The sequence below is a fragment of the Salvelinus fontinalis genome, chromosome 17 (assembly GCF_029448725.1).
Source record: "Salvelinus fontinalis isolate EN_2023a chromosome 17, ASM2944872v1, whole genome shotgun sequence".
NCBI classification, from domain to species: Eukaryota; Metazoa; Chordata; class Actinopteri; order Salmoniformes; family Salmonidae; genus Salvelinus; species Salvelinus fontinalis.
Window position 1 is genome coordinate 34327984 of NC_074681.1, and position 24663 is coordinate 34352646.

Genomic DNA, 24663 nt, shown 5'->3' on the forward strand with positions numbered 1-24663 from the left:
AATTTTGTTTTTTAATTTAATTTCCTTCCAATAAGCAATCCAGGATATTGACATACTTTTATGATGTTCTTATCATAACTGGTTACATCAACTTCACTCATTTGTATGTATTATGACTCGTCTGGCGCCTCATCAGGTGTATATCACCTGTTTTGTTTTCTAATTCCACAATGAAATCTGCCCTCAATCTGGACCCCATTAGTTTCATATCATTTGTGTTCAGTGAAGAAACAATTACTATTTTACAATCATGGACAAACAATACTAGTTCCAGGGCACCACAGAGTTTAGATGTCAGCCTGGAGTAGTTTGCTGTTGCTCGGTGAGATGTGCTCTTTGAACGGGACACAGCGCTTGTTGTAGAGCTTGTTGTCTGTCAGTGTGTGTGTGGTGACGCACAAGTCTTATCTAGAGGGAATTCCTCAACTAATCGTTATCAGAGTGACACAGGCAGGTGTGGGGACCGGTCTCCCTCCTAGTACTGTATTAGATGGCTAACTATCTCAGTGATTTACTACTTAATTTGTGTTGTAATACTGAGACCAGTGTCATCTGACTTCAACCCATAGGTCCAAAGGGCACTCCCATAACTGGTCCTAGCTCACAAACTCTATCTAACATGTTCTGTAGTTGAAGTTGTAGATTTTTAAATATATTATTATTGTGTTTCCACTATTAATGGTTAGAAGCAGGCCCAGAATTGAAGGGGCGAATTGAGCCAAACACATTAGGAGAATGAGTGGGTAGGAGGTGACTTTGCTCCTGTCTTCAGCTGTGAGTCTGCAGCATGACAGATCAAAGTCAAAGTGCCATAAAGGAGATGTGTCAAGGGTGCCACCCACTTCCTTGTTCCTTGTGGTATCCAGGTGGGTTGGAGTGAATGTCAGCTAACAAACAGTTGAGCTCCACAACAACTGCACAGGACTTACTGAAGGACTGGGATTTCAATGAGGACCATCACTTGAGTTGCTATACGTAAGATGGCTGATATGTTTTTTGTGTGTGGTTGTTTTGGTGTAGAGTAACGATGTGCAGTCATTTCAGTCACCCTTATAGAATCGTTAGGCTGAATGGTGTAGAGTAACGATGTGCAGTCATTTCAGTCATGCTTATAGAGAAAGGTAGCAGATTTATTGACTTCAGTTCTGTATTGTTTCCCATGTATAGTCTGTTGTTGGTATGGATGATTGTAATTATTGCGCCCCATTGTCACCATATAATCACCATTGGATCTTAAAAATGGAATGACAGCGAAGTCTTTCATACAACATTGAGAAGACACACTGAGATCACACTACGTCCAGACTTATGTTGTCCACAGATATTTTTTTGAAAATGCATGACTTTTGTCTTTCTTGTTTCTTGAATTTAGGGAATAGGAGGGTTGTATTATGGTGATGTTGAGAAAGGTAAGATCCTCAACATAATCTTTGTTGACTATTTGATCAATGTAAACTGAATGCCATACTTTGATTATGAAGGTTTTTGAAATGTAATGTAATCAACACTTCCATTGCCTAGTCATTCTATGGAGAATCTCTGCCAATTGTGTCTGGAAGTGATCATCTAGGGGTTGGAGTCAATGCCATTGACCTTCATTTCAGGAAATGGCTTGAAATGGGAAATCCTTAGTCTTTTCCCTTATCTGTTTGCGCTGCACATATAACAAGAGACAGCACAAACAGTGATCTTTAGCACACTTGCAATCTTGATGCTCCACAAATGATTTATTGGCTCTCATACTCGTTTACATTTGAGTCATTTAGCAGACACTCTTACCCAGAGCGACTTACAGTTAGTTCATTCGTCTTAAGATACCGTGGCTAGATGGGACAACCACCTATCTCAGTCATAGTAAGTACATTTCTCCTCAATGAAGTAGCTCTCAGCAGCCAGAGCTAGTTAGAGGTGAAAGAAGTCAAGTGCTCGTGTTAGTTCACGAAAGGCTCTTTTATTTATCTTTATTTTCACCAGTTTGGTGGAATTACAAGCACGCTACTTTCTTTAACTGAATTAAATGAAGGGTAAAAGCTGCATTCTTTCGATGTATGACCCTGACCATGACCCACTGTGCTCCTTGCTTTCAGGGTGAGTGGGTGTGGGTGGACCCTGGTATCGGGGTGCCCATCGGAGCCCGGGTCAAATTGACCGAAACTGGACACCAGCTACTGGTGGATGATGAAGGAAAGGTGACCATGGCATTTCTTTATTACATGTATTGTGTTGAATTGTGTGTCTATTGTGTTTGAATATACTGTTGGTCTCAAATGTAAATGCATGTAACCTTTATTTAACTTGGCAAGTCAGTTAAGAACAAATTCTTATTTGCAATGACGGCCTACCCCGGTCAAACTCGGACGACGCTGGGCGAATTGTGCACTGCCCTATGGGACTCCCAATCAAGGCTGGATGTGATACAGCCTGGATCGAACCAGGGACTGTAGTGACGCCTCTTGCACTAAGATGCAGTGCCTTAGACCGCTTCGCCACTCGGGAGCTCCAAATGAGCTCAAGATCTAAGTCATTACCTATAGGGAAAACTACTATATCTCATTGACTATAGAAGTTATGCACTCTAGAATGTTGACATCATGTCTTTCTACTGTACTTCCATAGACAATGATCTTGCAATCTGCTTTGGTCAGTCATACGGCAGTATAATGCCAAACCCCCAAACTTAAATGGATGGTTTAAAACCAAAGCCTAAGTTTTCAGACCTTCAGACCTCAAAAAAGTTACGTTATATGTAACCAAAGATTTCTAACAAATCCTACATTGATGTCAATGGAAGATTTGCCAGAAAGTTCACATCGCACCGCCATATAACTTCCTGAATTGTGCTATGTCATTCCAGGAACACAGGCTCTCCCAGAAGGAGGAGGGCTCCATCAGGGTGATGCACCCCACCTCAGTGGAGGGGGTGGACGACATGATCCGCCTGGGGGACCTCAACGAGGCCGGGCTCCTCAGGAACCTGCTGGTCCGACACAGGCAGGGCATCATCTATGTGAGTCCCCTAATGGATTATAATGTACTACACCCACATGACAAAATACGATAGTGCACTATGGTATGAATATTATTGTATTCACTGACAGCAAAAACACTACGTTGAATATTGTAGTACACTGTAGTATAACAGTTACCTATAGTATAATACTGTAGTAAAATCAAACCTTAGTACATACTATAGTAATTCATGTAGTGTTTTTGCAGATTGTAGCATACTGTGAAAACGTGATCACATGTGAAGTGTTCCGAAAACACTATTTTTCACATGGTTTCACGTGAAATCATGTGGTTTTTATGTAATGGTGAACATTTCAATGTGTGCTTGTGAGTGTCTCTGTATGAATGAGCATTCATGTATGATGTGCATGAGTTTGTTTGTGTTGTAATTGGCAGTAGGTGGTGGTATGTGCATCAAATTGAGGGAAGTACTACATAAAAAACTATTACATGATTAGTTGATGTTATTACACTATTCATCAAAAAAGTTGTTAAAGTTATTACGTTGACCAATCAACATTGTATTACGTTACCCAGCAAGTTATTACATTAACTGGTTTTACTACTTAAAAAATAGAAAATGTATTACAAATAGAAAAGTTATTGCATTAACTAGTGTTATAACATTAGCCGCTGTTACAGGGTGCTCCAAAAGCATGTGGGCGGCACAAGCCTAATCACTGTTATTGTGCTGTGTCCAGACCTACACAGGCTCTGTGCTGGTGGCAGTCAACCCCTACCAAGAGCTTCCTCTCTATACAGCCGACCAAGTGAGGCTGTACCACGGGCGTAGGCTGGGTGAGCTGCCCCCGCACGTCTTTGCCATCGCAGATACCTGCTACTTCAACATGCGCCGCCACAACCGAGACCAGTGTTGCATCATTAGGTGAGGCCAAAAGTACATCTATCCCAGATGGGCAACGTTCCGCTTTTGACTCCCAAGTCATTCGGAAACAAAAGGAAACCAAGGCAGAAGCGTCACATATTCCAATGTTGTGGAAGATGCTCTTTGGAGTGGTTCAGTTATACTTTTTATATTGACATTGACACTGGAATTAAACTGAAATCCAAGAATATGACACACTATCTCTTTCTTCCTGTTAGTGGGGAGTCAGGTGCAGGGAAGACAGAGAGCACCAAGCTGGTTCTTCAGTTCCTTGCTGCAGTAAGTGGACAGCACTCCTGGATAGAGCAGCAGATACTGGAGGCTAACCCTATACTGGAAGGTAGGATCTCTTTACTATTGAAATATCTCTCTCCCACATTATCGCAACTGTTGCTACCCATGACACACTTCCCATTTCTGCGTTCCCCCAGCATTTGGGAATGCCAAAACAATTCGCAACGATAACTCCAGCCGCTTTGGGAAATACGTGGAAATCTTCTTCAACAAAGATGGCGCCATCGAAGGGGCTCGCATGGAACAGTACTTACTGGAGAAGTCTCGTGTCTGCCATCAGGTGTGGAAGCACAGGCTGTAAAATCAAAATAATTGGTGAACCAGGACGTTTTGCTGTTGTCCTTTATATTTGAATGAAATGTAGAAATCTCATAGCTAATTGCCTCAAAGTGAATTGATTTCAAAACTATGTAAACTATATCTCACAAACAACAGGTTTATCTCATTTAAGTCTGATTGACATGCTTTGTTCGTACTTGAAAGAGGACCAAATCCATTAATGTATTGTCCAGTAACCAGGCAAAATGGTGTAATGTCAAGATGTTGTCTCTCATACTCATTTACATTTTAGTCATTTAGCAGACACTCTTATCCAGAGCGACTTACAGTTAGTTGTAACACTACTGTTCCTTTTTACTAATTAACCCTAGGCCATGGAGGAGCGGAACTACCACATATTCTACTGCATGTTAGCGGGGATGACGGCAGAACAGAAGAAAACACTGTGTTTGGGAAATGCCGCTGAATTCAGCTACCTCAAGAGGGTAATAGCAACGCACTACTAAAACATCATCACTTACAGGTTTTACCACTTAAAGTCATACATCTTCCTCATGAAGGACATTTTTACTGAGTACAACTAAGTTTTACTGACGTCCTCTTTCCTGACGTCCTCTTTACAATGCTCCTAGGAAACTTCCCCAGAGCTGGAAAAACAAATTCATGTATGATTTATGATTTGCTTTAGTATCACCATTGAAGAGAGATTGGGTGATAGTAGCTGTAACTTTGTAGAGTGCTCTAGCCCCTAACAAATATGATTTGCTTTAGGATCACCATTGAAGAGAGAGGTGGGTCGATAGTAGGGCTGTTGTGGTGACCGTATTACCTCCACACCTGCAGTCACAGTCATGAAGGCAGTCAAAATCCACATGACCATTTAGTCACAGTAATTAGGCTTCTCCAAGCTCTGATCCTGCTGATGATCATTAGTAGCCTACCAAACTTGCCAACTGCCTCGTACTCAGCACTCTATTGTCCCTCTAATCACTCTGGCATCAATTCAAATGTAATCAAAAATCTAATCAAACACTTCATGAGAGCCCATGAGCTAATGTTGCGCAGCATTTCTATAGGCTATGCAATTGCACAAGAAAACAGAGTGATGGCCTCTATTAAAAAGAGGAGGAACCCATCAGTTCTCTATAGGCTAGGCCTACTATATTTATTTCTCAACTTTCCTAATATTAAGCACATTGCTTCTCTTTACAACCGGAGTATAGCCTACCGGGAAAATTATAATGAACCACATGAAAAGCGTCCTCCATTGCCCCTGTTTCGAGACAGGTGCATGATAATGGTCCATTCTAAATCAAAACTAATCAAAACATATATTATTTAGTACATGTAAAGACAAGATTAAATCAAGATTAGTCTGATGGGTGACAATATTAGCCTATCACTTGTGAATTATAAATTGTCACCTGTGAATGATGCCCAGCGTCAGGCAAGAAACAATTACTTTTTTAAAACTTTTTCGAATCATGTACCCTAGCCCATAGACCTATATGTTTTGATAAGTTTTGTATCACAACTAAAGTGGTCAAATAACTTAAACTTAAAATTAAGCACATGAATCCGCTTCTACAAGGGGTGTAGAGCCTAACTGGCATACGTAAGCAGAGTTTAAAGTTTGGGCAAGATAATTTCCACCATAAAAATGCAACTTTACAATATAAGCATTGCATGCATAATTGCATTTGTGGTCACTTTTGATAATGGTGTTTTCCAGCTAATGGAACATTCACACTTATAACCTACTGCCGTGTGCACATTGCTGCGCTTATAATTTGAAGAAATAGCCTAATAGTTTATCAACATTTTAAGCTAAACATTCTGATCTGTTGCGTGAGCATCATTGCATAAAAACGTTTTTTTTTATGCTAGTGGTTGTATTCATTTGGGATTTATCGCATCCCACAACTGTCCCAGACTATGTTTGGAATATGTATTTCTCACACAGAATAGAATAAGTCAACTCTGTAATATGGGGGATAGTAGATTGACATAGGCTAGTGCTTTTGCTGTTAGTTAAGCCTACTCATCTTGTTGGCTGACGAAAAGTAAATGTGGACAGTTATTCCAATATCTTCAATATGCACCGTGGAATTGGATAAGAACGCGCGCAGTTGCGTCCCCAATGTGTCTGTCTTCACTTGTAGCCTGTGAGAAAGACCCAGTCACGTGATGGAGAGCCCGTGTGAGTGAGAGGTGCTTCGGAGCAGGCAGCACTCAGGGTGAAGGGCTTCAAAAGGTATGGATTTTTTTTGTGTGCATTATGGCCACACAAAGGGGATGCCGCCAGACAATTCGGCATTATCAAGTGCTTCTCAAATTTTGAATGAGAGACTGACAAAGTGTGTACAGCCTTCGCACAAAACAAAGCAGAGCTCATGCCTTTCAAGCGACTTTTTTCTAATCATCATTAGAGTCGCATCAAGCAGCCTTACAATGTATTAAAAATCAAAACATATAGCCCTAAGTTTGTAGAACAACTGAAGTTACATTAATAACTTAAATTAAGCATATAGGAGTACCTATTTCTTTGTTAACCTCTCAACACAGAATAGCCGAATGTGCGCACTCCCTCAAATAGTTTGGAGAAAAGATCCTTTCTATTTTATTCAGCTTTGTTCAATTGTTTTCTTCATACTATAAAATAATATAAAATAATGCCACGGAATTCTAAGCAAATCTTGTCTGGTAAATAACTAGTGTAGCCCACAGCCATATGGCATAGCCAGATCAGGGCCTAACATAAGGACAACTCAGAGTATGCTATTCTGTTCTTCTGAAATGGATTACATTTTCTTCATATCATGTTTCTTTAGACCTGTCTAAAATAAATTATGGATTTATTGTGAAGGTGTAGGCTACATGGATTTATTAGACTTTTTAAAATGTAGACGTTCCAAAGGTCCACATCAGTGGCTTGTGTGGAAGCCAGGAGATGCTAAATGTGTTTTTGTTAATTAACGGTAATTACCGTGAGACCGATAGTTATTTGCTTGACAATCACCGGCTGTCGTGACCGCCACAGCCCTTGTCGATAGTAGCTGTAATTAAGTAGAGAGGTGGGGCAATAGCTACAACCTACAGTATAACCTCTGACCCTGTGTTCTATAGGGTGACTGTATTGTCTGCGATGGACGTGACGATGCTAAGGACTATATCCGTATCCGCATGGCCCTGAAGATCCTCACTTTCACCGAGACCCACTGCTGGGAGATCCTCAAGCTGCTTGCTGCACTCCTCCACCTGGGCAATGTCAGCTTCGAAGGTGGGGTCCTCTCTGGGTGTATGACTCAGTTAATGTCTGAGTGTGTGATCCATGACCGGAGTTCTTAGGGAACATGACCTGCGCCTTGTCATCCCCCCCAACCCCAATGGCCACATGTATTGAGACCCTGAAATACTTGAATGTTGAAAGGAAAGGGGGATGGATACTTAGTCAGTTGTACAACTGAAATGTTTATGTTGTTGTTTTTTTCTATGTCAAAGCTGTGATTGACCAAGTTTTCTTTTGTTATTTGCCTTGCAGCCGCCATCTTGAATAACATGGAGAGCTCTGATGTCAGTTTGTCGGATCACTTTACCCTTGCTGCCAAATTGCTGGAGGTATGTATGTTTATTGGCATTTTTATTCTTTGCTGGTATGTTCTGTAATAACTTATAAACTGGGATGTTCGAGCCCTGAAAGCTTATTGGCTGAAAGCCGTGGTATATCAGACCATATACCATGGGTGTGACAAAACATGTATTTTTACTGCTCTAATTACGTTGGTAATCAGTTTATAATAGCAATAAGGCACCTCGAGGGTTTGTGACATATGGCCAATATACCACGGCTAAGGGCTGTGTCCTAACACTCCACGTTGCATCATGCATAAGAACAGCCCTTAGCCGTGGTGTATTGGCCATATACCATACCCCCTCATGCCTTATTGCTTAAATATACAGTCGTTTATATTTTACATTTTTTTACTTAAGCTTTATTTAACTAGGCAAGTCAGTTAAGAACAAATTCTTATTTACAATGACGGCCTACTATATACATCGTCTTTGTCTGTTTCCTACAGGTGCAGCCTGCGGCTCTGGCTGTGAGCCTGACCTACCGCTCCTTCATGACCAACAGAGAGCGAGTGTCCAAACCCCTCAACTCTGAACAGGCAGCCGACTCCAGGGACGCCTTCGTCAAGGTAATGAGGCCGCTCCTGTTTGAAGGTACCAAAGCAAGATAGACAATAGGCTATCGCCTGTAACAAGAGAGAAGGCATAAACATAAATATTCACAAAGGCACATAGGTCCGAATCCTAACTTGAGATCCGTGGGCGAATGGACGTAACTCAAGTTTTTCGCACAAGTCTTCCATTGACATCAATACATGGTTTATTTGATTGTTGAGTTAAACATGCACATTTCAAGTTAGGATTTGGTCCATATGCTATTCAAGTGTACAGAATGTGTGTTGTTTGTGTCATGATTTCTTCAGGCGATATATGGCAAACTCTTCATCTGGATCGTTGGGAGAATCAACAGTGCCATCCATAAGACTCCCACCAACGGTCCCAAAAACGTCCGTAACTCCCGTAACTCCATCGGATTGCTGGACATCTTTGGTTTTGAGAACTTCGACTCAAACAGGTATGCCAGTCAATGTCAAATACTAATTCCCCTTGTCGTTTGTGTGTGCAACATACTCTTTGTATGTCCTTCATCCTCTCTCCCTGATGGTATATAACCAACCAGTCAATAACACAAACCTTTTCCCCATGCTTTCTCGCAGCTTTGAACAGCTATGCATCAACTTTGCCAATGAGCAGCTGCAGCAGTTTTTTGTGCGTCATGTGTTCAAGCTGGAGCAGGAGGAGTACACCAAGGAGGACATTGTTTGGAAGAACATCACCTTTAGCGACAACACGGACACCCTTGATCTCCTCGCTGTGAAGCCCCTCAACGTGTTGGCCCTGATCGATGAGGAGAGCCACTTTCCCAAGGTTAACAATCTCAAATTCCTCTAGTCAACCATGTTGCAACCGGTGGCAGGCTGAATTGGTGAGGTTTGTGACAACCTTGAATGTTTCTTTCAGGGCACAGATGTCACCATGCTGAACAAGATGAACCGGACTCATGCGAAGTGCAACCGGTACATTCCATCCAAAAACACCCACGACATGGAGTTTGGGATCCGCCATTTTGCTGGGGTTGTTCACTACGACTCAAAAGGTAAACAGAAAAAAAAGGGATCACACCTATACAACATTAGTTGATTCGCTCAAACATAGGAGTGTGATCAATTGGAAATTGTCAAGTTTTTGGGGGAGGGGGGCACCATTTGATCCTGTCTGCTTTTCCTTCAGGATTCCTGGAGAAGAACAGAGATGCTCTTAACTCAGACATCCTCAAGTTGATTGACGCATCCACCAACAAGCTGCTGCAACAGCTCTTTGAGAAGGGGCTCTCTGCAAATGTGGTGAAGAACCTTGCAAGCAACAACAGGATCGTTATGACACCCAAGAGTTCTATACGGGTTTGTAGCTGTTGTTACTATTAAGATTCTGACTCTCATGCCAACTCCCATTAGCTACATCCACCAGTTTCTTCACGTAGCTTTCCTGCAGAGATAGTCACTGACAACGGTCCAAAAATCCACTCAGTTGACATTGTGATTTCTCTCCCTGCAGGTGGCCCAGACGGACGGCAGGAGGCAGGTGTCCACGCTGAGCGGTCAGTTCCGTCAGTCCCTGGACTCCCTCATGAATGCCCTGTCCAAATGCCAGCCCCATTTCATCCGCTGCTTCAAACCCAACGACGATAAGAAGTCCATGGTGAATAAGGCAGCCATTTTGTAGCACTGGTCCAGATACAGGAAGACATGATTCATCGTTTTGTAGCACTGGGCCAGATACAGGAAGACATGATTAATCAGTTTGTAGCACTGGGCCAGATACAGGAAGACATGATTCATTGTTTTATAGCACTGGGCCAGATACAGGAAGACATGATTCATTGTTTTATAGCACTGGGCCAGATACAGGAAGACATGATTCATTGTTTTGTAGCACTGGGCCAGATACAGGAAGACATGATTCATTATAAAATTTACGGTGCAATGTCACAATCGGTAGAGGTCAAACTCACACAAAACAGAAACCATATAGGCCGTTATACAGAATGAAAATGGGACAATTCCACGAAAGTCCAATTTGTCCATACTACAGTGCACTCCACTCTACTAGTCAAGCTTAGGAATGTCTCTGTCTTCAGGTTTTTGACAGAAACCTGTGCATACGTCAGCTGCGGTATTCTGGAATGATTGATACCATCAAAATCCGGAAACTGGGATTTCCAATCCGTCACACGTTCAAACAGTTTCTGCAGCGGTACAGAGTGCTTCTGAATACAACCGTCTGTGACCCCAAAACTGTGAGACATATACCTTCATTATTTTGATGATGATGATGATGAAGAAGATGACAACAATGATGATGATATTTGTTAGCACAAAAAGGTCCACGGTTACAATTGCTTTTAGTGGGGTGGTTATGGTTCCCAATATCCTTCTCCGTGTCCTAACTCAGGAGTCAGCAGCAGCCTGCTGCAATGCCATCTGCAAGGCCGTGATCACAGGACAGGATGGCTGGAAGATCGGCACGACAAAGATTTTTCTAAAGGTACAGTTATATCTACCACTAGACAACCACAAACATTGGCATCTTGTAACAGAAGTGATGGAATCCCAAATGTCTGCCACAAGAAGCAATTCAAAGATGCTGGAATGATGACGGTAACCCTCCCCCAAAAGGTCCATATTCACCCTCTATAACCGGTTTTCACTTTCTTCCCACTCAGGATGCCCATGACTCCCTACTAGAGCGGGAGAGAGAGAGAGAGCTCAATAGGAAAGCCCTCATCATCCAGAGGGTCATGCTTGGCCAAAGAGACAGGTAAGGGATGAACACTGAGACACACAGCTTGGGCAGAACACAGGATAGAGAATGGGCGGGCGACGTGTCATACCTGACACAGGTTTGGGATGTTGTGGGACCTTACATAGCACACTGGCAGTGTTCATTGACATGGTGTTCTCTGTTATTCTCTAACACCCCAATCTAAAGCTTCACCCCAGTTACTTCGGTTGTTCCTATTGTAATACAGTAGTTGTTAACAGTCAGTGATATTCCAGTTTTGTTTAAATGTATTCCTCTTGTAGGAAGAGTTTTGTGAAGAAAAGGAGAGCTGCCGTGGTTATACAGAAGCGATGGAGAAGTTATAGAGAGAAAAAAGAATACAGAAAAGTAAGTCACTGGCAGTCAAGGTCTAGTAATATCACGTCAACATGAGCACGGTAAGGAGTCAACTCAGATACACTTCTGAAGACAAACTGAGATGATATTGATTCATCGCCGTAGCTTAGGAGTGCACGGTATTGTGCTGATGGAGATTTGCTCATATCTACTTTTTTATAGACTAGATCAACTTTTAACGTGTCTTTCGGTTTACTCTCTTTTGTTCACATTTACCTGCTGCTTCTGGAATCATTTCTACTCCTCTCTGTCTCGTTCAATCAGCTCCAGCTTGGCTTTGAGCGTCTGCAGTCTAAGATCCGTGGCCGTCTGGCCCGAGGGCATTACCTGAAGGAGCTGGCGGCGGCCGTGACAATGCAGTCCCAGGTGCGCGGGTACCTAGCCAGGAAGAGTTACAAGAGCAAGCGAGAAGCTGTGACAGTCCTCCAGGCCCACACCAGAGGCATGCTGGCTAGGAAGACCACCAACAAGATGAAGACCGATGTGAGTTCTGACATTTGAGAAAAGTGGGGTTGTGCACCTGTGTGTGCAATTGTGTGAGTTCAATATAATAATGTGTGTGTGTGTGTGTGTTAGTTCTTCCTATCTGCCCAGGAGCGGGAGGCGAGGGAGCGGTCAGCCGCGGAGCTCCAGCAGAGGCTAGAGGACGTCCTCAGCCAATCACAAGAGGCTGCTGCCAAGCCGGAGCCAGTCAGTGAGCAGGAAATGGTGGAAACCATGTTTGGCTTCCTGCCCAACAAAGTGGCAGTAGGAGGACGGGAGGGACCAGCTCCCGAGGGCTTTGAGGTTAGGCTCACAACCAATGGTTGATCTCCACAGTATATCAACATAGGCTTCTTGCTCAATGATTAACACTGCTAATAGAATGACCAAATTCACCAAATCGTTTCTTCTCATTGAAGAAGCATTATACTATTTTACATTCTCTACAACTTAAAGAAAACATAATTTTTTTTACTGAGTATCCAACTGCACTCTCCCTACCCGTCCTCAGGACTTGGAGAGAACGCGGACCGTCCCAGAGGTGATTGAGGAGAGCCGAGAGGAGAGTCCAGTAGAAAGCCCAGCTCCGGTAGTAATACAAGTACCAGTACCAGCACTAGCTCGGACTGTACCAGCTCCAGAACCAGTACCAATCGCAGTACCAGAGGAGCAACCAGTGGTGAACTACGATGATGAGAATGAGGAGTTCTCCTTCACCAAGTTCAGTGCTCTGCACTTCCAGGGCTCTGCTACCCACAGTCACATCACCCAGAGGCTGCGGCAGCCCTTGCTCTACCACGAAGACGAGGGAGACGCACTGGTGAGTACTCAATATCAGGCTTCAGTGTGGTAATCTCAGAGGAATCCAAAGCAAGTATGACATTTGTCTTCCTCAATAACATATTCCATATTATCCTCTCATCTTTTCTCTTTGTGTACCCTACTTTCTCCTCTCCTTATTCCCTTTCCTCTGTTTTCCTTCCTATTATCTTTTATTATTTTTGTCCCTCACCTTTTTTCTTCTCGCTTTCTTTTTTCTTCCCTTCCCCACTTTCTCATCTGCACCTCTCCTCTCCAGGCCTGTCTGACAGTGTGGTGGATCATACTGAGGTTCATGGGGGACATAGCTGAGCCAAAACTGATCAACCAGGAGCCCTCCGCCCCCACTCCCATCCAGAATAACCTGGGCCAGAGGCAGAACAGGAGGCTCAGCAACCTGGTGGGCCTGGATCAGGTACTGTACATTAGGACTTGACCTCAAATTCAATTTCGTTCAACATGACTTTATTCATCCCTGATTGTCATTTTACATGCTTCCAATAGGTTACTGTTGTTACTGAGTGTTTGCTGACTGAATTGACACACTATAACAGTTTGCCAGATGTCTAAATATAATAGATGTCATATCCATTTATCCATCAGAAAATACTAAGGAAAAATAGAAAGAAACATGGAACGGGGAATAGAAAAGCTTCGACCATTATAGAGGAGGTATGCTACATAAATATTATTTTGTCCTAAGAACAAAAATTAAGCGGAATATCCATGATGCAACAACACAGGATAATTGGCTTTTTGTGCTTTTCACCTCCTCCAGTCAGAGACTATGACGGAGGAGAAAGACATTCTGATTGGAGAGGGGCGCACTTTGGATCGGCCAATATCCGACCTTGAAAAACTGCATATTATTGTTGGATACGCCCTATCCAGACGAGATATAAGGTACCAAACCGAATTACAACATGTAAACAATGTTACCCAGAAATGTCCCATTTATCAATGTCTAGAAAGGTGATTTGCTTTAATACCAAAACTGTTCAATTCAGAACTGATTGTAGATTACAGCTACAGTTGCAATGCAAATGAATTGGATCCATCTAAACTGATAGATATCTACTTGAGCCCTGTCTGTCCTTGTTTGTCCATGTAGGGATGAGATCTATTGTCAGATCATTAAACAGCTGGTGAACAATAAGAACCAGAAGAGTTCTCTCAGAGGCTGGGTCCTCCTCTCTATCTGTTTGGGCATCTTCCCCCCAACAGAACTCCTTATGCAGGTCAGTCTAAAGTTGTCATTTTTGAACTTATGGCTATTCTGTATGTCTTAAGGCGCTGTGTTTTTATTCATAATCATTTTATGCATAATCAATCAATTACATACACTGTAATTATATTGTGTTCAATTCTATTCTGTTTGATTCTATTCCACAGTACCTGGAGAGCTTCCTGGGCAGAGGACCAAGTAGCTACGGTCCGTACTGTGCCGAGCGTCTGCGTCGCATCGTTGCCAATGGGGAGCGAGGTGAACCACCCTGTTGGATAGAGCTCCAGGTAAGACACAACATCCGAGACATACAGATACTCATCTGCGTGCCATCTCCCTTCTGACACAATGCAACAGAATGGGAGGGGTAGGCCTGTCAGGACTCAAATCCCGGGACCTTTCGACTGTCGATCCAACACCGTAGCCAAAGAAGCTTACATCTCTTGACATTGTTGCTAGGTGTGGACTACTGCTGCTGTCAAGCAGTGTCAGCATTACAGGTCACGGACAGTATTCTTGACTCGGGTTTGGTAAGACGACAAGGAAACAGAAACATACCGGCACCCACACTATAACCATGAGAGGTTGCATCAGAGTTATCTGGGAGAAAGTTGCTGAACTACAGCTATATTAACCATTGTTAATGTCTGACCTGTAAAATCGATTCTCTGTTTTTGCTCTGCCAACATACCTTTATGGCGGCGGGTTCAGCCTTGTGTGCAAATTGGCAAATAAAGCGATCTTAGTCTTAATCTTGTGACAGTGACTGTATTGGTAAGGAGACATATACAGTATATATACAGAGCATTATGGGTACTGTAGTGCATCATGCTACAAGGACTACTTCTTACAACGCCTCCATCTTCTCATGTGTAGGCCGTCAAGACCAAGAAGACCACGCAAGTGTCTGTGGCCTTGATGGACAGCCTTAGCGTCAGCCTGCCTGTAGACTCCGCCTGTACCTCGGCCGAGGTGTGCCAGGCTCTGGCCAAGAAAGTCAACATCAAGGACATCTACGGATTCTCTCTCTACATCGGCTTCTGTGAGAAGGTGCAAATCAAATCCAATCAAGTTGTGTTTGTCACATGCGCCTGAATACAACAGGTGTAGACCTTACAGTGAAATGCTGACTTACAAGCCCTTAACCAACAACGCTTTAAGAAGTTAAGAAAATATGAATAATAATTAAACTGCAGCAGTAATATAACAAGCGAGACTATATACAGGGGGTACCGGTACAGAGTCAATGTGCGGGGGCACCGGTTAGTCAAGGTAATATGTACATGTAGGTAGAGTTAAAGTGACTATGCATAGATTAAAAACAATGTTCAGCGGAGGAAACCCCCAAGGGTTTTGGGCACACCTAGCCATGCAACTAAAAGAAGTACACATTAACAAAGAAGAGACATAATGAATGTCAATAGGTTATCTTCATATTCGCTTGGCTAGGGGATACATTACTGTGGTATCCTGGTTCTGGGCATCGTGCCTTCTGGATTGAGACATTTATTGTGTCAGTTGAATATTAAGAAGGAACATTTAAAAAGGATTTTGAAATTAGCCTTAACATCATTTGACTACCATTTATTAGCATATTCGCTAGCTTTCAGAACTTGCATTGGCTAGCCCCGTAACATGTTTTGACTAGCCCCGTAACATGTTTTGACTAGCCTTGTGACATGTTTTGTCACTGTTCTGTTTCCAGGTGTGGTCCCTGGGCAGTGGCGGGAGGCACGTGATGGACGCCATCTCGCAGTGCGAGCAGGAAGTGAGACGGAAGGGCGAGGAGGAGCAGCACGCCCCCTGGAGACTCTACTTCCGCAAGGAGCTGTTCACACCCTGGCATGATTCCTCGATAGATGCAGTCAGCACGGATCTCATCTACAGACAGGTCATCAGAGGCCTCAAGTCTGGGGAGTACCATTCTGAGAAGGTGAGCCCACCCACCCAGACGATGTGGATATCATATCACTGATACAGCAATGGTGTAATTGTGAAAGTGGCCTCCACGTCTCTCTCTCGAGGTAGATTGACTATGAACCAAGCGTGGATCTTAGGAGTCACATTGTTTCACTGAACTCTGTGAAAAGTCATGAAAGAAAAACAATTACCACTATTGTTGAAAAAAATGAATATATAAAGACTGTTTGAAGTGGATTATTTATTGTTTTACCCCCTTTTCGTGATATCTAATTGGTAGTTCCAGTCTTGTCCCATCGCTGCGACTCGGGAGAGGTGAAGGTCAAAGGCCATGCATCCTCAAAACACAACCCTGCCAAGCCGCACTGCTTCTTGACACACTGCTCGCTTAAGCCAGCCGCAGCAATGTGTCCGAGGAAACACCTTCAAGCTGGCGACCGTTGTCAGCTTGCAGGCACCCGGCCCGCCACAAGGAGTCGTTAGAGCGCAATGGGTCAAAGAAATCCCTGGCCGGCCAAACCATCCCATAATCCGGATGACGCTGGGCCAATTGTGCACCGCCTCAGGGGTCTCCCAGTCACGGCCGGCTGTGACACAGCCTGGGATCGAACCCGGGGCTGTAGTGACGCCTCAAGCACTGCGATGCAGTGCCTTAGACCGCTGCGCCACTCGGGAGGCCTGAAGTGGAAATTCTATTAACTAAACAAGACTGTCTTTCTTTATAATTGGACCTAAACAGATGTTTTATTTTATTTTTTGTCATCCAGGAGGATGACTTTGTGCAGATCGCAGCAATGTACTACTATGTGACGTTTGGGTCTGCCATCTGTGGAGAGAATGCCAAGAAGGTGGTGGAGGAATGCATCACTACTGAACTTATTGAGACCAAGTCACAAGGGAAATTGATTCAGCTGGTCAACGCAGCACACACACAGGTAAACTGCTACTCACTGGTGCAATAAGTAATGGCAAGACAATTTGTATTATATAAAAAAAAATCCTGCAATTAAATTTGAATTAGTGTATGTTATCCCAATCAAGTATGGTGAAGTTAAGTAATGTAAAGTAAAAAGTTAAGTTAAGTTACTGTTAAGTTATGTAGAGTGGAATAAAGTTGATGCCAGACAAGATGTATCAACAAATAATCATCCTAATCATTCTTACAGGGTCCTTACATAAACAGCAGAAGGACCACAGACAGCGTGAAGGGGGACGTGGTTGACTATGCTCGTCAGAAATGGCCCATTTACTTCTCGAAGTTCCACGAGGTTACGCAAATGTCCGGTAAGTCTAACAGGAATATGTTTGCAATGTAACAGGTGAGGTTGGTTTCATTTCACATGATGAACCTTTTACAGTAGCTGGTTTGCATCAGGCAAAATAGAAATGTTCTTTGTTAAAGATGATTTTATTACTAAGGTATTTACATATCCACAGGGCCTCCTCTACCCAAAAGCAATTTTATTGTGGCCATCAACTGGAATGGGATCTCCTTCCAGGATGAGAAAGAGAAGAAGCTCCTTGAGCTGTCCTACCCAGAGGTGACTGGGGTGAACAAGTCCAGGTATGGACAAGGCCCTGTTCAAATATTTCAGAAATGCGTCCTTGTTTCTTTCCTTCCTTCCTTCTGTTAGGTTCTAATTCTCAGAGTAAAAAACTCAACAGACATTATGAAAGCTTAACCTCTCTAGGTGGGGTGGGACGTTACCACTGGCCAACATCCAGTGAAATTGCAGGCGCCAAATTCAAAAACAGAAATACTCATTATAAAAATGTATGAAACATACAAGTGTTATACATCGGTTTAAAGATTAACTTCTTGCTAATCCAACCACGGTGTCAGATTTCAAAAAGACTTTACGGCGAAAGCAAACCATGCGATTATCTGAGAACAGCGCCCAGCAGACAAATCATTACAAACAGTAACCAGCCTAGTAGACGAGTAACAAAAGTCAGAAATAGTGATAAAATTAATCACTTACCTTTGATGATCTTCATATGGTTACACTCACAAAACTCCTAGTTACCCAATAAATGTTTGTTGTGTTCGATCAAGTCCTTCTTTACATCCAAAAACCTCAGTTTTGTTAGTGCGTTTTGTTCAGTAAAACACTGTCCCAAACAACATCCAGTGAAATTGCAGAGCGTGAAACTCAACAAAACAGAAATTCTCATAATAAACATACATAAAAGATACAAATGTTATACACCAGCTTAAAGATAAACTTCTTGTTAATCCAACCGCTTTGTCAGATTTCAAAAAGGCTTTACGCGAAAGTAAACCGCGATTATCTGAGAACAGCGCCCAGCAGACAAATCATTAAAAACAGTTAGCAGCCAAGAAGAGGAGTAACAAAAGTCAGAAATAGAGATAACATTTATCCCTTACCTTTGATGATCTTCATATGGTTGCACTCCGAAGACTCCATGTTACACAATAAATGTTTGTTTTGTTCGATAATGTCCCTCTTTATGTCCAAAAACATCCGTTTTGTTGGTGCGTTTTGTTCAGTATTCCATTGGAACAAAGCGCGGTCACAAAAGACAGACGAAAAATCAAAAAAGTACCATAAAGGTTTGCAGAAACATGTCAAACGATGTTTATAATCAATCCTCAAGTTGTTTTTATCATAAATAATCAATCATATTTCAACCGGACAATATCTTCGTCAATAGAAAAGGAGAAACAAGAAAGGCGCACTCCTGGTCACGTGCTGGCTTCATGTCTGGAAATTTCCACTGTCCACTCATTGAAAGTGCTGTTTCTCCCTCATTTATCAGAGTAAAAGCCTTAAACAATGCCTAAAGACTGGCCACCTGTTGTGGAAGGCATAGAGATCGTGAACTGCGTCATAAGTCTTTGTATGGTGGATAGGCTTTCAATGGAAAAACAGGCATTTCAAAATAAAGGCACTTCTTGGATGGTTTTTCCTCAGGTTTTCGCCTGCCATGTCAGTTCTGTTATACTCACAGACATTGTTTTAACAGTTTTGGAAACTTTAGAGTGGTTTCTATCCAAATCTACAAATTATATGCATATCCTAGCTTCTGCACCTGAGTAGCAGGCAGTTTACTTTGAGCATGCTTTTCATCCAAAATTCCGAATGCTGCCCCCTACCCTAGTGAGGTAAACCAAGTTTATTATTCCCAGAGGATCAATACAGCTGCATTAGACAAACACATTCACACAGCACTGATATTTAACTATGCCGAGTCTCCTCCTACACATCTGAACAGTCAATGCATCTCTGTTGCTAGACAGAACCTTAGCGATATCTGTTCTTCCGCACTTCATCTGACCTGACCTCTGCCCCAAAGTGCTCACTCCTCCCCAACTCACGGCTGTTATGGTGACTGGTACCAGACTGTGTCTCTTCTCCTCCCAGAGGATCCCTCCCATAGGATCCCTGATGGCTAACAATAACATATCCTGACATAATGTAAACGTTAGACATGAATAAGTATATTTCATATTCTCAGAACCCAACACTTCCTTCCTTCAAGTGATCACTGATCTGAGTTGGTTGGATTTGTGGAAGCAATAGAGGGCTAAATGTACTTTCACCTATACAATCACTTATGGATCTGTACTTACCTCAAGGAAACAAGAAAGGATCCATTTGTTAAGTTTTCAAACAGGGCCCAGAATACACAATCCAACCTAGTTTTCTACAGTGGCAGTTTATTATTCAGTTGTCAAGTAGTGGTGGTCGTCACCGTTCACATACTCCTTCATACCGACACCCGATCCACTATGAAGTTATCACATATATTTCACATACACTTCACACATGTTTCACATACACTTCACATGTTTCACATACGTTTCATATGTTCCTCAGTGATGACGGCAGGATCGACAGCGGTCAGTCTGTGAGCCTGGCCACACTGAGAGGGCAGTTCCTACTGCAGTCTGTGGATGCAGGGGAGATGGCTGACCTGATCCAGTGGTACCTGGAGGGCCTGAGGGAGCGCTCCGTCTACGCAGTGGCCCTGCAGGACGTCAACAAACAGGGTTAGGAGTATGACGATGAATCACTTGATCACTCACCTCACAGCTTAGATTTTACTGATTTTGGATAGGTTTGGCTTGGGTTAAGCTGTGTATCTGTGGGCTACAAAGGGTTAGCTAGATGGATGAATTTGGCAGAATCATAGTATATCAACAGACAGTGTATGAGTGTGACAACTCGTGGTTCACCTATTTGGATGAGATGGGCAAAGGCCATGCTGTATAGCACTGCTTAAGACGGTTGTGTATCTGGATGTATTCCATAGAATCCTAATGCTGTAAATTGTACTGTAAAACAATTTGACAGCACAGTTAGTAGGTAGTCAGTGTTTAATAAAACAAGTATATCCAAAAAGGACCATTCATATACAGTAGGTGTTTTTGGCTGGGGATCATGCATGACCAGCCTGGTTCGTCTTATGTACGTGGGTGAGTTACTTATGTCTCTCTCTCTCGATTTCTCTCTCGCCTTCTCACACGGAAGACGACCCCACGTTGCTGAGCTACAAGAGAGGGGACGTGCTGGTCATCGTGAAGGACGGAGAGTACTCCCCCGACCGGGGATGGATCAAAGGCACTAACGAGCGCACTGGGAACACCGGCGCCATCTCCATGGACACGGTCCTGGTTCTGCCAACCCTTGAAAAGCCCAGCGATACCACACTGGTAAGAAGGTTCTAGACTCAAACAGAAGGTTCTAGACTTAGTTCAAACACGTATTCGTATGGTTAGAAGAATAGGTCGTGGGACAGTAACCTGGTCCCAGATCTATTTGTGCTGTCTTTACAACAGCATAGAAGTTGGCAAGACAACACAAACAGATCTGGGACCAGGCTAAAATAAACAGTGCTCACATTGTACAAACGCAGAAGAGGGTGATAAAAATGGGATGGGACAATATTGAGATACGAAACATAGTGCCAATGGGGTTGTGCAAGGGTGAATGATAAGATTCTTATATGTAAGATAATAAAGGCACATGGCTGCATTCCATTCCAGATAGTTGTCCTTTGAACTGCTGTCTGTCATTCCCCTGTAGAGATGAGATAGGGAAAGCAATATAATGGAACCTTAGTGGGGTACACCTAACTAGTTGGAATGCTGCCCATAGGGATGGGCGAACTTGTCAGCATTGTTACGCTTACGGTGGGGCAAGTCCACATCATGTCCAGTCCCCATTCTTAGGAGGATTGTGGCAGGGGAAGTCCACCCTCTTGTGGTCGTACTAAAGTTGTGTTTTTGTTTGGTTGAACCATCAGAGTCTGCTGAATCTGAGCCCAGACCAGAAGAAGACAGTGGCTCAGAACGCCCACGAAAGGGAAGAGGCAATCTCCCCCGTCTCACTGAAAGAGTTTGCCATTGAGTACTTTAGGTAGAGAAAACCCTTCAATAAATCCACTCCGAAATCCACTCTCACTTTTATTTCTATTACAGATGCAACCACTGACTAACCATTCCAAATGTAATAATTACCATGATGTTTTTTAATGATTCCAATGTTACAGTAACCTGACCAATTACCTCACTACTACATTTGACATGGTTTACAGTCTATTTTACAGTTACACTTTATTCTCAAGGCAGCAACTTAACTTTTATTTCTTTGTTTCCCCAGGAAGCCTGGTAAAGAGGGCGGCCGTGGGGCGCAGGCCAGAGGGGCAGGCAGGGAGAAACTGTGGGCTGCCTCCAAAGAACCCATCAAACAGCCCCTACTGAAGAGTCTGGTGGGCAACACTGACTTTAGCCATCTGGCCTGCATCTCCTTCACTGATATCCTTTACTGAAATACTTTCTTTGTTAAAGGAGTAGTTCACTATTTTACAACTTGGTGTTAGATGGTTCCTCAACCCTGAAAGTAGTCTATATACCAAGATAAACTGTAATCCAGGGTTCAGTCTTCTTTAAACAGCCACTACAAACTTCAGCTATCTTTAGCTACCAATCAATTGAAATGATAGGTTCTTGTGTTCATGTATTTTTTTTAAATGGCCCAATCACCTCTAAAGGCCCAGTGCAGTCAAAAATGTGGTTATCCTGTATTTTATATATATTTCCACATATGAGGTTGGAATAATACCGTGAAATTGTGAAAATTATGCAAGAGCTGTTTAAAAGGACCACCTGAAATGTCATCCTGTTTTGGTGGGATGGAGTGTTGTGCTGCATGGTGACATCACCAGGCGGTATAAATTAACAGACCAATAACAAAGAGAATTTCAAACCTCTCTGCCTATAACAGCTAGTTTTCAGGTTTAATATCCCTCCTATTAGGCTTCTCCAATTAGACCCCTCACTCAAACCACTCCCAGACAACCCTAGCAAAATTCTTGCTTGAGAAATGGCTTTTTGTTAAAAAACTATTTTTGTTTCTTTTTGCCCAATTTAATTGAAAACAATCACAGTTAGATACTTAATTGTTACCCAGAAATTATTTGATATTGGGGAAAAAGCGTCTGCATTGGACCTTTAAATCTGGAATCCTTAATGGTAAAACTACCATGTCCCTTTGCGTTATTACAACAACAAAGAAGTTACTGCAAACCACTAACACTGTTTCCCACTCAGAAATCATTGCACGTGCGATAGAACAGCAGCATATGTACTGCATTTTTTTTTTTTTTTTATCTTGATGCATGATTCTCCCCAGCTCTGCTTCATCAACAAAAAAACAAAAATAACAATGGCCGTGGGGCTGACAATGGCGCTGTTTCCCCCTTCTGTGGATTCCACCTTTTGAGTAACATCAAACAAAATATGGAGTTCATTTGGCCATGAAATGTTGCCTAATTGCACACATTGCACACCCCTATCTCTACCATATATTTTTAGCTAGCTGTGGCTAAACTCATCTGAAATTTGTAGTGGCTGTTTAGAGAATACCGAACGACGGATTACAGTTTTTCCTGGCCCATAGATTACTTTCAGGGTGAAAAAACATCTAATATCAAGTTGTAAAATCCTGAACTTCCCCTTTAATTTAGAGACATTTGTTGATGTTCATGTTGATATTGAGGCTAACACTGGATATATTTTAGTTTCTGAAGAAGACACTAGGGACTGATTATACCTGTGTTTATTAGAACTGAAGACCTCTAAAAGGGAATAAAAATAATAATAATTCAGTGGAGTAGCATTTACCGAATTACCCGACAAAAATGTCTCTCCAAGTGGAGTTTTCCTGTTGTCCTTAACCTTTCCCTCACCTATCCTAAAGTACATGGGAGATTACCCTATCAAACAGGTGCGCCAGCCAATAGAGCTGACTGACCAGATCTTTGGTCCGGCCACTCAGCATGTACCTTTACAGGACGAGGTCTACTGCCAGATCATGAGGCAGATGACCAGTAACAGCAGCAGGTATGTGTGGTAATGAGAAACAATAAACTGTCATGTCAGCTATTGCACAAGTATTACTAGGAAATAATACACCCACCAAGTTGTCAGTATATATATATATGTGTGTATGTTGCTCGATTTTTTATTCTATGATAAAAATGCTCTCTCTCTATTGCTATCTTTCCCTTCTCTCTCTACTCTCTTCCCTCTCTCTCTCACCCCCCCATTATCTCCATCTTCCCCCTCTTTCTCTCTCTCCCTCTCTCTCTCCCTCTCTCAGGATGAGTGTAGACTATGGTTGGCAGCTCATGTGGCTGTGCACCGGCCTTTTCCCACCCAGCCAGACCCTGCTGAGGTACACCCAGCGTTTCCTAGAGTCACGGCCCAGAGAGCCCCTGGCTGCAGACTGCCTGCAACGGCTACAAATGCTCCTCAGGTACGGCTCCAAAACACACTGCAGTGAATTTGGGGGGCGACTGGGACTCGAACCAATGCCCCTGCGAATACAACACCTAAGCCAAGTTACCAAGAGGTCTCAATCTGAATCACCTGGACAAGGTTTCTGGTGTTGTGCTAACGATGCTACAATATCTGGTATTGAGGTATTACGTACTAAAACGAGTGGGGGGAAATTAACGCTACCGTTCTCTGGTTGTAGTATGGAGCCCAGGAAGCTGCCTCCCCATCAGGTGGAGGTGGATGCCATTCAACAGAACAGCAACCAAATCTTCCATAAAATCCACTTCCCCAATGACTCAACTGAGGTGAGCCACAAGCTTCCATTGTACTTGTCTAGTACAGTTATCTTATGTCTATCCCTATCTAATGTATCTTGTCTTGTGTGTTACTCTTTCATTTAGCTCTTCGAGGTGACTTCAACAACTAGGATTCGTGACCTTGTTCGTAACATTGCCTACAAGCTCATTCTGGCCTCAGCTGACGGTTACGGTCTCTTCATTAAAACGCCAAACAAGGTTGATTGCAAGTTCTTATCACGACGTTTTGGAGATAAAAAAAACAAACATTTTCAAGCCACTGCTTAAGTTTGTGTTGGTAGTGCGAATGAGTGTACGTAAAGATTTTCTTGCTTTG

At 42.8% G+C, this 24663-nt stretch overlaps 1 protein-coding gene across 1 annotated transcript in view; it reads left to right on the forward strand.

Annotated features, from left to right (window-relative positions):
• Positions 1-866: 866 nt before the first annotated feature.
• Positions 867-24663, forward strand: part of LOC129814185 (unconventional myosin-VIIb-like) — a 29113-nt gene continuing 5316 nt past the window's right edge. Inside the window, exons 1-41 of the mRNA XM_055867087.1 lie at positions 867-975; positions 1373-1409; positions 2088-2189; positions 2855-3007; positions 3711-3895; positions 4114-4235; positions 4327-4469; positions 4840-4953; positions 7595-7748; positions 8010-8086; positions 8548-8667; positions 8962-9113; positions 9256-9466; positions 9560-9695; positions 9830-9999; positions 10154-10297; positions 10737-10895; positions 11051-11143; positions 11322-11416; positions 11683-11767; positions 12041-12259; positions 12353-12562; positions 12771-13079; positions 13338-13493; positions 13682-13750; positions 13857-13981; positions 14190-14316; positions 14471-14590; positions 15180-15353; positions 16009-16236; positions 16991-17158; positions 17390-17507; positions 17661-17787; positions 20066-20238; positions 20720-20901; positions 21495-21607; positions 21851-22005; positions 23439-23592; positions 23852-24007; positions 24230-24335; positions 24432-24545. Of these exons, the coding sequence (XP_055723062.1) occupies positions 1392-1409; positions 2088-2189; positions 2855-3007; positions 3711-3895; positions 4114-4235; positions 4327-4469; positions 4840-4953; positions 7595-7748; positions 8010-8086; positions 8548-8667; positions 8962-9113; positions 9256-9466; positions 9560-9695; positions 9830-9999; positions 10154-10297; positions 10737-10895; positions 11051-11143; positions 11322-11416; positions 11683-11767; positions 12041-12259; positions 12353-12562; positions 12771-13079; positions 13338-13493; positions 13682-13750; positions 13857-13981; positions 14190-14316; positions 14471-14590; positions 15180-15353; positions 16009-16236; positions 16991-17158; positions 17390-17507; positions 17661-17787; positions 20066-20238; positions 20720-20901; positions 21495-21607; positions 21851-22005; positions 23439-23592; positions 23852-24007; positions 24230-24335; positions 24432-24545 (5736 nt within the window). The 5' untranslated portion in view covers positions 867-975; positions 1373-1391. The remainder of the gene's footprint in view (positions 976-1372; positions 1410-2087; positions 2190-2854; positions 3008-3710; positions 3896-4113; positions 4236-4326; positions 4470-4839; positions 4954-7594; positions 7749-8009; positions 8087-8547; positions 8668-8961; positions 9114-9255; positions 9467-9559; positions 9696-9829; positions 10000-10153; positions 10298-10736; positions 10896-11050; positions 11144-11321; positions 11417-11682; positions 11768-12040; positions 12260-12352; positions 12563-12770; positions 13080-13337; positions 13494-13681; positions 13751-13856; positions 13982-14189; positions 14317-14470; positions 14591-15179; positions 15354-16008; positions 16237-16990; positions 17159-17389; positions 17508-17660; positions 17788-20065; positions 20239-20719; positions 20902-21494; positions 21608-21850; positions 22006-23438; positions 23593-23851; positions 24008-24229; positions 24336-24431; positions 24546-24663) is intronic.